This window comes from Thamnophis sirtalis, unplaced genomic scaffold (genome assembly GCF_051295495.1).
Source record: "Thamnophis sirtalis isolate CommonGarterSnake01/CBP01778 unplaced genomic scaffold, rThaSir2_p1.2 scaffold_13, whole genome shotgun sequence".
Taxonomy (NCBI): Eukaryota; Metazoa; Chordata; class Lepidosauria; order Squamata; family Natricidae; genus Thamnophis; species Thamnophis sirtalis.
Genome location: NW_028261393.1, coordinates 5,084,412 through 5,098,984, shown reverse-complemented (window position 1 = coordinate 5,098,984; position 14,573 = coordinate 5,084,412). Strand labels below are relative to the sequence as shown.

Below are 14,573 nucleotides of genomic sequence, written 5' to 3'. Positions count from 1 at the left end.
ACCCGCCCGAATGGTACGAATGTTGTGCTTTTTAAATTATGTATTGTTCTCATGTGTTAAATGTTTGTTCCCCCCCCCTTGAGTTGTAAGCCGCCCTGAGTCCCCCCAGGGAAAAGGGCGGCATATAAATAAATTTTCATAACTCATCCAGGTCAGGGTTGTCCCAAATATGTTTTTTTTTTCCCAAACGGCAACTGGGACTTTCTTTCTTTGTCCTTGAAGAGGTTTCCCTTCCCATCCAAGGAGCTTCTTCGGTTCTGAGTGAAACTGGCTCTCCGAAGCCCCTCGGAACCGAAGAAGCCTCTTGGATGAGAAGCAAAACACCTTCAAGGACACAGAAAATCCATCCGCCCCTGGAAAAAGGCACCTTGGGGTCTCTAACGTGATTTATCAGCCGGACGCTGAACTGCCGGGACGGAGATTCAAACCATTTGACAGCCACGGGATGTGTGGATGTAAAACAGATTGTATAAAAGTAATTACATGCGCTTGTGTCGCAGGGAACGTCAGCCGGCTGTAGCTTTTATCCTCAGGCCGCAGCCTACACAACGTGCTTAACAGGTCAGTGAAATGACAACAACTGCATTTACACAACGATATTGTCTCTGGTTCCTTTGTGGCTTAGCAAATTTCAGGGACCCAATTTGTTTCCTTGCCAAAATGCAACAGAGGAAGACTATGGTTCTGCGAAATGTTGTGTCATACCCGTGTCTGCAACCTATACACCCACACACGTTTATTAAAACGCTGACCAATTTACTCTTAGCTTAAAAAATAAATGCAGGAATGCTGTTAGTAACAATACTATGCTGGAGCAATAAAATGAATCTAATCAGGGAGCTTAAAGTCATTGTTTTACAGGAGAGTCTGTAAACTTTGGTTTTTTTAAAAAAAAATTAAGAAATTCAGTAGTTATAAATTGCTCTCGGTTCTGCATTTATCTTTAGAATGTTTACTGCTCATTAAATTATATGGGCTCCATACAGGTAGTCCTCAAGTTACGAACACAATTTCTGTTCCTACCGTGTTCCCCCGAAAATGAGACAGGGCCTTATTTTCTTTCGACCCCCGAAATAAGCCCTTGGCCTTATTTTCGGGGAGGTCTTATTATTTTTGAGGTGCAGGAGGCAGCAAGCGTGGTCACCTCAGGGCTGCTGCTCTGTTGCAATATTTTTGAGGGTTCCACCACAAAACTGCGGTCAACTAAAGCGCGTGTCACTAAAGCGCGGTGACAAAACCACGCCGTCAAAACCGCGCGACAACAGCGCGCCGACAACAGCGCGCCAACAAAGTGCGCTGTAAGATAACCCTAAAAATAACCCTAAACCTAACCCTAAACCTAACCCTAAACCTTACCTTAAGTTAAATCGCGCTTCTGTCGGTGCGCTGTTGTCGCGCGCTTTTGACATCACGGTTTTAGTGCCGCGGTGTTGTCGGCGCGCTTTTGACTTTCGCGGTTATGTCGTTCCACGATTTTTGGGGAGGGCTTATTTTTGTGCATGCGCTCAAAGGCCCAATTGGGGAGGTCTTATTTTCGGGGAAACAGGGTAAGGGAAGCATTTGTTAAGTGAGTTTAGTCCCATTTTACCACCTTCCTCGCCACAGTTATTAAGTGAATCACTGCAGTTGTTAAGTAACATGGTTGTTAAGTGAATCTGGCTCCCCTTCCCCGCGTTGACTTTGCTTGTCAGGTTGCAAAAGGGGATCACATGACCCCGGGACACTGCAACCGTCATAAGTCTGAGTCAGCTGCCAAGCATCTGAATGGAAACCACGTGATCATGGGCATGCGGCAAAGGTCGCAACTGTGGAAAACTTTCATAAGTCAGTGCTTTTCAGTGCCGTTGTAACTTCAAACGGTCACTAAACGAACTGTCGTAAGTCGAGGACTATCCTGTGGTAGTTTTCCTTAGTTGGGCTGTGGCTTCTATTTTCTAAAAGAGAGTTTCCTGCTGCAGATCCATGGCATGGAACAGAATCCTAAAAAATTCACCCTAAGTTAGGCAGCATATAAATGTAATAGTATTATATACTTTTATTTATTAAACATGATATTCGGTCAACTGAATTTCCTGATGGTGAGAACAATTCATCAGTTGAACGGAAGTTGCCTTCAGAAGTGGTGGGTTTTAAGAAAAGACTGGACAGCCCACCTGTCTGAAATGTACAAGGCAGGAGTGGGGAACGATGGGCCCTTTTATGACTTGTGGACTTCAACTCCCAGAATTCCTGAGCCAATCATGCTAGCTCAGGAATTCTGGGAGTTGAAGTCCACAAGTCATAAAAGATCCCATCGTTCCTCACCCCTGGTCTAGGGTCTCCTACTTGAGCAGGGAGTTGGACTAGAACAGTGTTTCTCAACCTTAGCAACTTGAAGATGTCCGGACTTCAACTCCCAGAATTCCCCAGCCAGCGAATGCTGGCTGGGGGATTCTGGGAGTTGAAGTCCGGACATCTTCAAGTTGCCAAGGTTGAGAAACACTGGACTAGAAGACCTCGAAGGTCCCTTCCAGCTTTACTCTGATTGATGAAATTAGGTGTGGTGCAAAGCATAGAATCAGTAGATGTTCTAATTAAGGGGTTCCCAAACTTGGCAGCTTTAAGGCTTGTGGACTTCAACTCCCAGAATTCTCCAGCCAATCATGCTAGCTCAGGAATTCTGGGAGTTGAAGTCCACAAGTCATAAAAGATCCCATCGTTCCTCACTCCTGGTCTAGGGTCTCCTACTTGAGCAGGGGGTTGGACTAGAAGGCCTCAAAGGTCCCTTCCAGCTTTATTCTGATTGATGGAATTACGTGTGGTGCAAAGCATAGAATCAGTAGATGTTCTAATTAAGGGCTCCCCAAACTTGTGGACTTGAACTCCCAGAATTCCTGAACTAGCTATGCTGGCTGGAGAATTCTGAGAGTTGAAGTCCGCAAGTCTTAAACTTGCCAAGTTTGAAGACCTCTGTTCTAATTCAACCAACCCACCAGTTACTCAGTTGAAAGCCATTCAGAAGCATTGCATGGTTACTTTAAAGTACCAGAAGTGCTTTTCACAGGGCGTCCTCCCACAACCACTTCCTTTCGGTCTGGCAATCAAGATGTGCAGCCTTCAAAGGTGTACAGGCCATCATCCCATTTCTCACATGCACACGTGGCTTTCTTCTATTTTAAATGCAGCACGCTTCCCAAAGGAAGCAATACAGGTGATCCTTGATTTACAAGCCATTCACGAGGGGGACTTTAGAGTCCTAATAGATGAATATCAGCCAGCAGTCCTCCCCAAAAATTTAAAAAGTCAACACAATCCTTGGTTTTATAAACAGAAGCATAGAATCAAAATCACGTGTTGTTGTTGTTGTTGTTGTTAGTTGCAAAGTCATGTCCGACCCATCACGACCCCCATGGACAATGTTCCTCCAGGCCTTCCTGTCCTCTACCATCCTCTGGAGTCCATTGAAGCTCACGCCGACTGCTTCGGCGACTCCATCCAGCCACCTCCTTCTCTGTCGTCCCTTTCTTCTTCTGCCCTCCATCTTTCCCAGCATGAGGCTCTTCTCCAGGGAGTCCGTCTTCCTTCTTATTAGGTGGCCAAAGTCTTTTGAGTTTCCTCTTCAGGATCTGGCCTTCTAAAGAGCAGTCAGGGTTGATGTCCTCTAGGACTGACCGGTTGGATGGCCTTGCAGTCCAAGGGACTCAATGCAGGAGTCTTCTCCAGCACCAGAGTTCAAAGGCCTCCATTCTTTGGCGCACAGCCTTCCTTATGGTCCAGCCTTCACAGCCATCCATTGCAACTGGGAAAACCCTATATGCACTTTTGTTGGCAGGGTGATGTCTCTGCTTTTTAGTATACTGTCTAGATTGCCATAGCCAAGGTGGCGTAGCGGTTAAATGCAGCACTGCAGGCTACTTCAGCTGACTGCAGTTCTGCAGTTCGGCTGTTCAAATCTCACCGGCTCAGGGTTGACTCAGCCTTCCATCCTTCCGAGGTGGGTAAAATGAGGACCCGGATTGTTGGGGGCAATAGGCTGACTCTGTAAACCGCTTAGAGAGGGCTGAAAGCCCTATGAAGCGGTATATAAGTCTAACTGCTATTGCTATTGCTATTTCCTCCCAGGAGCATCTATTAATTTCTTGGCTGCAGACCCCATCTGCGGTGATCTTGGAGCCCAGGGAAATAAAACCTGTCACTACCTCCATTTCTTCCCCATCTATTTGCCAGGAACTGAGAGGGACGGATGCCATGATCTTAGTTTTCTTAATGTTGAGTTTCAAGCCAACTTTTGCACTCTCCTTCTTCACCCACATCAAGAGGCTCTTTAGTTCCTCTGCACTTTATAAAACCTTAGTTAAGACCACACCTGGGATACTGCATCCGGTTTTGGACACCTCGTTACAAAAAAGAAGTTGAGATGTCCCAAAAAGTGCAGAGAAGAGCAAATAAGATGATTAAAGGCCTGGAGACCAAAAACAACGGAAGAATGGTTCCAAGAACTGGGTACAGCCAGTCTAAAGAAAAAAATAACTAGGGGGGGGGGGACAGGATAGCAGTATTTCAATATTTGATAGGCTGCCACAAAGAAAGGGGGCAATTAATTTCCCAAAGCATCAGAAGAAGCAATGGGTGGATACTAATCAAGGAGAGAAGCAACCTAGAACTAAAGAGAGATTTCCTAACAGTGAGAACTACTAACAGGTGGAAGAGCTTGCCAATTGTAAGTGCTCCATCACTGGAGGTTTTTAAAGAAGGGACTGGACAGGCACTTGTTTGAAATGGAATAGGATCTCCTGCTTTTGCAGGGGGTTGGACTAGAAGACCTCCAAGGCCTCTTCCAGCTCTATTCTAAACCGAACGTGTACCTCTGGGAATAGCCATTTCTGCAAAACAGACCATCGGCAGAAACACCTTGACACTGGAAGAGAAACATTTAGGAAACTTAGAGTGTGAAAACTGACCTCTGCAGTGGTTCCACTAAAAGCGATGAAGCTGGAGGGCTTAGAAACACCGAGATATGGTGGTCCACAAACATGGCTTAGTTCAGGGGTCTCCGAACATGGCAACTTTTAAGACTTGTGGACTTCAACGCCCAGAATTCCTCATGGCTGGCTGAGGAATTCTGGGCGTTTGAAGTCCACAAGTTGTTCTACGAGCTAAGCAGGCCAGGATGAAATAGGGGGAAAGATTACTAGGATCATAGAATAATAGGGCAGGGTGGGACCTCAGAGGTCTTCTAGTCCAGCCCTCTGCCCAAGGCAGGAGTCCTTCTATCATCCCAAATGGTTGCGCAACCTTCTCTTGAAGACCTCCAGTGATGGCGCGCCCACAAGCTTTTCCATCAACCCTAACTGCCCTCCTTTCAGCGGTTCAAATCTCACTGGCTCAGGGTTGACTCAGCCTTCCATCCTTCCGAGGTGGGTGAAATGAGGACCCAGATTGTGGGGGGCGATATGCTGACTCTGTAAACCGCTTAGAGAGGGCTAAAAGCCCTATGAAGCGGTATATAAGTCTAACTGCTATTGCTATTGCTATTCTCAGAAAATCCCTCCGTATTTCCAAGTTGGAGCTTCTACCCATATTGCTTCTTGTCCCAACCTCTGGGGCCATGAAAAATAAACTTCCTCGGCTTCTCTCTCTCTCTGTGTGCCAACATCAGGACTGGCATAGAAGGCCAAGCAGCCTCTGGGGAAGGCTGGCCCAAAACACATGGACATCACAATAAGCTTAGCCAGCCCTACAACTCTACAAAATCAGCATAATTGAGGAGGATGATGCTCATTTGATGGCTATCAAAAGCAGGGATTCTCTCTTGTGATTTTTTCAAACAACAAATGACATGTAGAAATAAGTGGAGCCCAAGCCATCCCCAAATTAGTCTCTCCCATTTTCCTGGAATGCTTTGCTTGATTAAAGTCCCAATTGTGGTGCCCTCTACACAGATTAGCAAGCCTATTTGGAGTAACACCACAGAGCACTCCGGAAATTACTCACGAGCGGAGAGCCACCGATTCCAGATTTCTCTGTCCTGGGATACAAAACAGATTTTGAACTCGTGGCAAGAAAAGGCCCGTCGGCATCATCCTCCACGACAGTCCAAAATACTGTGACGATAGATAGCCAGTTTGGCCTGGCGGTTAAGGCACCAAGCTAAAGAGCCGGAGACCGTGAGTTCAAGTCCCGCCTTCGCCAGCTGGGTGACGTTGGCTCACCCCAAATAACCTCGCAAGGTTGTTGTTGTTGTGGTGGTGGCAACATAGGAGGAGGAAGGGGGGGTTGGAAAGGTTCGCTGCCGTGAGTTATTTGGGGGGGGAAAAGGCGAGATACAAATAAATAAAATAAAAGTGGGCCAGAATGGGAGGGACATCAGTTGAGGCTATTTTGAAGAAGGAAGATGTAGCATTGGGCAATGTTTTTCTTGCTAAGCCGTATTTCCTTGGGCGATAAAATAACTTTTTCAGGCTGGAGAAAAATAGCATTGCCCTCTGAATCAATATAATAGCAATGGCCCTTAGACTTACCGTATATACCACTTCACAGTGCTTTTACAGCCCTCTCTAAGCGGTTTGCAGAGTCAGCCTCTTGCCCCCCCAAAATCTGGGTCCACATTTGACCAACTTCAGAAGGATTGGAAGGCTGAATCACTCTTGAGCAGGTGAGAATCAAACTGCTGGCAGTCGGCAGAGTTAGTTTGCAATACTGCATACTAACCACTGGGCACTATGGAAGGATGAGAGGGGAGGGAGGGGAAGATCAATAGCACTTAAGACTTATATGCTGCTTCACAGTGTTTACAGCCCTCTCTAAGCAGTTTAGAGTCAGGCTCTTGTCCCCAACAATCTGGGTCCACATTTGACTGGCTTCGGAAGGACGGAAGACGGAGTCAACCTTGAGCCGTTCAGAAACGAACTGCTGGCAGTGAGCAGAGTCAGCTTCCACTCTAACCACAGCGCCACCACGGTTCCTGCAAAGCTGGTCTTATTCCGTGCAACAATTCAACTAGCAAAAACCCACGACGCTAAAATTAATTCGTAGTTCTCATGACTTCCAAGAATTTGCGGATGGACTTTCTAGTACAACATGTGCGTTTCTAGGCACGCCCCGGACTTGCTGTCCCACCTTTTCAGCTGATCTCGTATTCAGACTACACGTTATTAAACCCCCCAACAAAAGTTATGTTGGATTTTAATTCCCCCCCCCCCGGCCTCTTTGATGCTGTTGTGGTATGTGAGCTACAAGTAGCAACCCAACTCCGAACAGGTTTTAAAAACAAGAAAACCCACAAAGCGTTTCTGAGAATGAAAAGGGGGTGGTGGTGGAGAGTAAGTAAGTAAATAAAATAAAAAGGTTAAATCTTTTTTGTCGTCGTAACCAATAGCCCCATTAAAAACATGGTGTCAGCCGGTTTCATAGCTCAGCTGAACAAGTTTTATTTTCCCCCTGCAGGAAAGCAGTTTGAACACCCCCCGAGAGCCACGGTGGAAAATAATTCCGAGTTTGCAACCATATGAAAATGGGATGAGCTAGCACAAAACAGCTTGGCAGGTGGAGAAAATACTGAATTTTACTAATTTTCAGGTGCTGCGTTTGCAAGTTGGATGAAGTGGGCGAGGTTGCCTCAGTTCCTATTTTTTATTCGGTTAACAGGAAATTCTTGACTTTTAAAAAATAGCAAATCGGGAGGTGGGGAGGGGGGAGGGATTTAAAAGTAGCTGAGTCTGCATTCAGTTTGTTCCATGGGGAAATTCGCCTTCTTGCCTCTTGTTTTAAGACTTAAAAGTGTTGTACGGCTGAATCTTAGCAAGGCCCTGCCACCCATTCAAGGACAGAGAAGGATTTACCAAGGAATATTGTCCTGGGCAATATAATCCTTCAAAACGGAGTGATTTTTGATCAGCAATGACTTGATTTGCAATCAAATCAGCTGCACGCCTGTATCCTTCATCTACCTCCAGATGTGTCTGTGGTGATTCTCAAGTCATCCAGACGACTCTTGTCCCAGAAGTGCTTTTTCTTTTGTTTTTCCTCGAAGACATTTTGCTTCTCGCCCAAGAAGCCTCTTCAGTTCTGTGATACAATATATAGATCCTCATTGTGTAATGCAAATATACATCCTATACATTTCTAAGTATAAATCCTTCCGTTTTCCCCAGCGTTCAATCGGAACGGAGGAAGCTTCTTGGAGAAGCAAAACGCCTTCAAGGAAGAAAAGTCCAGTTGCCTCTTGAAAAAAAGCACCCTTGGGGCTATTACTAGAGCAGAAGTGGGGAGGGAACCGTGGCCCCTGGATGACTTGTGGACTTCAACTCCCAGAATTCCCGAGCCAGCCTAGGAATTCTGGGAGTTGAAGTCCACAAGCCACAAAGGGCCCATAGGGAACAGAATCTATCACCCATCCTAGAACAGAGATACTTCCCTCTATCACTTTCTTCTTCCATCCATCCCATTTAATTAATTTAATGCAGGGCAGGAATGCACTATTGTTCTTTCAATCTTTACAGCTGCTTTACAAGAGGTGGACTTCAACTCCCAGGATTCCCCAAACCAGGGTTATTCTGGGAGTTGAAGTCCTCCAGGCTTAAAGCCGCCATGGCTGGAGACCTCTTTTAGAAGGCTTAGCACATATTTTTGTCACCTCAACACAAATCTACCTGCCGTTACGAAGAAACCATCCTGATTTCAAGAACGCGTGCCTGCAGGTGATTAGATTGCTGTTTGGATAAATCCTTTTGCATCTCCTTGTCGCTTTCTGATTTATCATCTGATCTCTAATGAGCAGTTTCATCATCGGCATTCAGAGGTGATGGAACTGACAGCGCAAAGCTTTCTCCCGGGCTTCCCGGGCTACACAATTGACAATCTTTCCTTTGACGGATGGATTCCTGCCTCCACTCAGCTGCTCCTACGTAGGGTGAGCTTTCCCTGGCCGCCTGCTGGGAATCTGCGTTCCCCTGTGCATAAGCAGAGTTCTCTGGGAACAGCAGCAGAATTGGACAGGAGGATCTTGCCTTTGTGTCGAGGGAACAAGAAAGGGGGGGGGGCGAAGAACAGGCACCTCTGGTTACATTTTTATCCATTTTCCTTCCAAAAGGTGATTCGGGTAGTCCTCGATTTATGACCACCACCCCCCAATTGAGCCCCAGAATTAGTGACATAGGAATATAAGCATGTGAGCTTATTCCCCCAGACGCCGGTTGGTTTCCCAATTCAGCTGTTGACAATGAGCCGAGGTGACGCAGTGGTTAGGGTGCAGTACTGCAGGCCACTTCAGCTGACTGTTATCTGCAGTCCGGCGGTTCAAATCTCACCGGCTCAGGGTTGACTCAGCCTTCCATCCTTCCGAGGTGGGTGAAATGAGGACCCAGACTGTGGGGGCGATATGCTGACTCTGTAAACTGCTTAGAGGGCTGAAAGCCCTATGAAGCGGTATATAAGTCTAACTGCTATTGCTATTGCTAAGGGATGGGGTGATCAGAGTCATAATGGGGCACAGAAGCCATTGGGAAGGGAGGGACGGTTTCAGAGAAAAGGTTCTCCTCAGAGGCTTAGACAGAAAGCCAGAGTCCTCGATTTATGTCCACAATTGAGCGCAATATTTATGTTAAGTGAAAATTTGTTAAGTGAGTTTCCCCCCAATTTGTGTTGTGCTCACCTAGGCTCCCCCCCAGCAGTCCGAAGCCGAGTGAAAAAAAATATGGCCATAAGTCATTTTTCTCCCAGTGCCGTTAGCTTTGAATGGCCACTAAATGGACCGTTGTAAATGAAGGACTATCTGTGTTTCAACGAGTTGGGATTATAAACAGGCACACGCGTACTTCCTATCTTTCATTGAGTTCACACACACACACACAGACTCCCTACCTCTCAATGGGTTGGGATTAAACTGCCTATCATGCCTCCTCCCTCCCATAATTCCCTCTTCAAATAAATCAGCATCACACTGGCTGTTTTGAACGTTTTTGTTAACTCTGGCGATGAGTTGCATCCTTTTATTAAGAGAGACGAGCGTTCCCACGACCCGCGGGCCCCTCGTTTGCATCGCACGCCACACCCGCGGACGCAACCGACGTTAATTCGCAAACGGGCCCGCCCCTTCTCGAACGCCGCCTCTCTCTCTCTCTCGCACGTGTCTGTGTCCTTCGGTTGTCCCGAAGTTAAGACTGACGTGAGACCTTCAAGTGCTTGAGGTAGGAAAATCCACGAGGAGGCTCTGTGGCCGCCCGCCCACCGCAAAGTTCTCCTTCACCAAAGTCCGCCGTTCGGAGCGGGAGGCGTAGAAGAGGAGCAGCGTGGCTCCGCGGGGGCTGCCCTTCCGAGATGGGGGGCGCGGAGGCACCCCAGAGTCCCTGGCGAGTTGCTTCCTCTCACCTCAAAAGGTGGAGCAGCTCGGGGAAAAGCAAACACGTCCGGACAACGGCCAAGGCAGCCGCCAGCTGGCAGCATCCAGTAGCCGGGCAATTTCTACAGAGAACACACAGCTCCATCCATATTTCTGACATCTCACTACTCCAGGTCATTTGCCTTACTACTTGACAAACAGTCGGGCCGGCGGCTCGCTCCCCGACAACTACTACTACACATCTCCTAAGAGGGTCGGTCTTGCCGTTTCTCATAGAGAGGACGCCGGGGCCGGAAGAACCCCCTTCGGCTCGCAGAAGAACCTGCCGTTCAGGCTGTAGCCGCCCTCCGCGTGTCCTCCCCGCACGTCGAAGTCGATGGTGACCTCCTCGATCTCCTCGTGGCTGTTCTGGACGGTGCTCTTCCCGTGCAGCTCCTTCAGGTGGCGCCGCAGGCCCGGCTTGTGCGTGAAGTGCATCTCGCAGTAGTTGCACTTGTGGGGCTTGATGCCGCTGTGGAGGTTGAGGTGGTCCTGCAGGGTGGCGTTCTGGGTGAAGCACTTGCGGCAGATGGGGCACTGGAAGGGCTTGAAGCCCGTGTGGACCCGGATGTGGCGGGTCAGGTTGCTCTTCTGCGAGAAGACTTTGCCGCAGCGCAGGCACAGGAAGAGCTTGTGCTCTTGCACGTGGCTGACCAGGTGGCCCAGCTGCTGGAACACCCGGCTGCAACGGGGGCAGCGGTACGGCCGCTCCAAGCCCGGGACCTTCCACGAGGCCACCCCGCTGCCCGTCCTCCACTCCCGGTAGTTCATAGCCGGGCGGTGGCGGTGCAAGGGGTAGTTTCTCCACTGAGAAGCGGGCGAGGGGGTCGCGGAGGGGAAGGGGAGCCCTTTGCTGCCCATCTCGTCGTCGTAGCAACCCTGCAGGTAGCTGCGGGTGATCTCCACGGCGGAGTTGATGAGGGAGAGGGAGATGGCGGGAGAGGCGGGGCCGTGGGAACTGCGGGGGGTGAACTCCACGGAGGCCGCCATTTTGCTTTCTTCACAGTCTGCTTTGCCCGGGGTGGAAGAGGGCTGCTTCTCCCTTTCCTCCTCCTCTTCCTCCTCCTCCTCTCCGTCTTGCTGCTCACTGCTCTCCTCTTCCTGCTTCTCCTGCAGCAGGGCGTCTGCCTTCGGGACCAGGTAGTGGGAGACGGCCTGGGCGCAGCGTTCCACCACGTGGCCCATCTGCAAGAAGGAGGCCGCCGTTAAGTAGTTGACCAGTTCCTTGATGGGCACGTCCAGGCACCCCGTGTAGCAGGACAGCAGAAGCTGGCGCCCGATCTCCGGGCTCTGGAAGAGGGAGACCGTCACCTCTTGGGAATCGTTGAGCAGGAACTGGTCACGCAGGAAAGGGGAGCAGGCCGCGAAGACCACGCGGTGGCCAGGAACCCGCAGCTCGTTCACCTGCACCGTCACGTCGCAGAAGCGTCGCTGCTCCCGCAGCTGGTCCATGCGGTGCAGAACGCCATCGCCGTATCCGGGAAACCGGAACTGCAGCCGCTCGGAGGCTGGCGCCATTATGATACGCCTAGAAGAGACAAGACGAAGGAAGATGTCAACCCTGAAGTGAACCTGGCTGAGGACATCCTGGAGGCTTCAGGGTTGTCACACAACAGAGGGAGGGGGAATTAGTTAGGTGGAGTTTTGTAGGCAAAACAGTAAAGCTTTCCTGTGGGAACCAAGGACGTTCTCACAGGAGGCTGAACAGAGGAGGAGCAAAGTAACCAAGCAAGCGGTCAGCACCTGGATTGGACAGTGTGACCAGTGACTTGGGGGAAAGGGGAAACGTTTACTTTTAATTAGGTAAAAACCGTGGGAAATCTCACAGTCGCTTTCATCAGTTTCATCAGCCAATATGATTTATCGCCAATATGACTTTCTGCTTGGATAACCCTCAATAGATCGGGGAAGCAGATGGGGCTCAGGATGCCGGGGAATGGCTTCCATTAAATCGGAGAGTTGAAGGAGAGTCGGCTTGATGTCAGTGTTCCAAGCAATGCACCCCTAGAAAGCAGAACTCCGAGGCAGGCAGATTCCTCAAAGGACAGTTTATTGGATACATCACATTGGCACAAACTGGTGAAAGCCGACTCTGAAAGTTCCTGCAGCTTTTACCTCATTAAAAACTGTGAATGACTGGCAAAAGTTAGGTTAGGTTAGGTTAAGTTTATTTATAGGCCGCCCTTTTCCCTGAGGGGACTCAGGGCGGCTTACAACTTATATAGGAAGGGGAAACATACAAAGACATATAGGACAATACATAATTAAAAGAGTAAAGCAACATTCATTCAACATTCGGGCGGGGATGGAATATAATCTTTAACCCCAGGCCTGACGGGATAGCCAGGTCTTGAGGGCTGTGCGGAAGGTCTGGAGGGAGAGAGGTCCATCTGGAGGAGTCTTCATGTGGCTTGCATGAAGCAACGCTGAAGGCGCATGGAATGCTGCTACCTTCCCACCAAAGATGGTCCCTATTTTTCTACTTGCATTTTTTACGTGCTTTCGAACTGCTAGGTTGGCAGAAGCTGGGACAAGTCACTCCGTTACGCAGTGCTAGGGATTCGAACTGCCGACCTTTCTGATCGACAAGCTCAACGTATAATACAATACAATAGCAGAGTTGGAAGGGACCTTGGAGGTCTTCTAGTCCAACCCCCTGCCTAGGCAGGAAACCCTATCAGACAAATGGCTATCCAACATCTTCTTAAAGACTTCCAGTGTTGGGGCATTCACAACTTCTGGAGGCAACTTCTGTTCCACTGATTGTTCTAACTGTCAGGAAATTCCTCCTCGGTTCTAAGTTGCTTCTCTCCTCGATTAGTTTCCATTCATTGCTTCTTGTTCTACCCTCAGGTGCTTTGGAAAATAGTTTGACTCCCTCTTCTTTGGGGCAACCCCTGAGATGTTAGAAGGCTTCTATCACGTCTCCCCTGGTCCTTCGTTTCATTAAACTAGACATACCCAGTTCCTGCAACCGTTCGTTCTTCCTGTTTTAGCCTCCAGTCCCCTAATCCTCTTTAATCAAGTGTTTTAGCCACTGAGCCACTGCATCCCTATACTAAGAGTAGGCTAAATTAAAAAAACAATAATTTGATCCATAGACCCTGATCAATTGAGAGCCAGTTTAGCCTAGTGGTTAAGGCACCAGAACAGAACTGAGTGGCGGTGAATTAATCATGAAAGCCTGGGTGATTTTGGTCCCCAAGAGACAGTTGAGTTCTAGTCCTGCTTTAGTTGTGGGGAAAAAAATGGATGACCTTGGGGAAGGCATTCTCTCTCAGCCTGGCCTACCTCACAGGGCTGTTGCACGGAGGTAAAATAGGGAGGAAAAAAGTTGTTGTTTCGCTGCCTTCGGTTGTTTAGTAAAAAAGAATCAAGGTGGGGTATAAAATAAATAAAATAAACGTGATTGATTTAAACTTTTGTGTATGGACAACTTCCCCGTAACAATTCCATTAAGGCAAGGGTTTAAAGTTAATTTATTTTGCAAGTTCAGATTTACTAAACAGACAAATGGGGTCCTTGTTTACAATGAATCCTTATTTTGAGTTCATCCCACAACTAAATCCAATAGGAAAAAATAAGGAATTTCAAAATGATAATTTTTGTGAAGAGTTTGCCTAGATGAATAGGGAAGGTTTGGATTATTTTACACCCGGCCTTTTCTTTTTCAAAACGCTTTGTTCAATTAAAAACCTCGCCTTCGCTGGCAATTATTTTGATTTGGTCCCCCCACGTGCCCTCTTACTACTATTCCCGAAAGCGTCCTACGCAGTCGGAGCAACCAGCGCCCGTCTCCTTGCGTTGAGGTCCCCGCTCCTGTACGCAACCTGCGGGACAGCCGTTCGCCCGTTGCGCTATCGGCGCGGGGAGTTCCTTTTGCCATTCCGAAGCTGTTCTTAGAGCGCCCCCTGGAGGCGCCTTTGGGCGTCCCGGTACGCCCTTTGCGTTACCTGCCCGTTCCTGAAACGCCTATTCAGAGACGGCACTTACGCTCGTCGCCTAAGGGGTGGTGGCTCTTTATACCGGGACGTACGTCGCGCTTGTGGAGCCACTCACCTCACCGCCGCCTCGGGCACCTAACTGCCTCTTCCCAGGGGCCGCTTTCGGGTTTGAAGCCCTCCAAGACGGCCGCTTCGCATCGGCTCCCTTAGGCCTGGTCGCAGCACCTCGGCTGCGCCGCCATCTTGGAATCCGCCTCTCAAAGGGTCCGGGA

At 48.8% G+C, this 14,573-nt stretch overlaps 1 protein-coding gene across 1 annotated transcript; it reads right to left on the bottom strand.

The window, feature by feature from the left end:
- Positions 1–9,953: 9,953 nt before the first annotated feature.
- Positions 9,954–14,573, bottom strand: LOC106550582 (zinc finger and BTB domain-containing protein 26-like). The gene is made up of 2 exons (XM_014068518.2): positions 14,417–14,573; positions 9,954–11,885 (listed from the first exon to the last, which is right to left on the bottom strand). The coding sequence occupies exon 2, from the start codon at positions 11,873–11,875 to the stop codon at positions 10,589–10,591; it is 1,287 nt and encodes a 428-aa protein (XP_013923993.2). The 5' UTR covers positions 11,876–11,885; positions 14,417–14,573; the 3' UTR covers positions 9,954–10,588.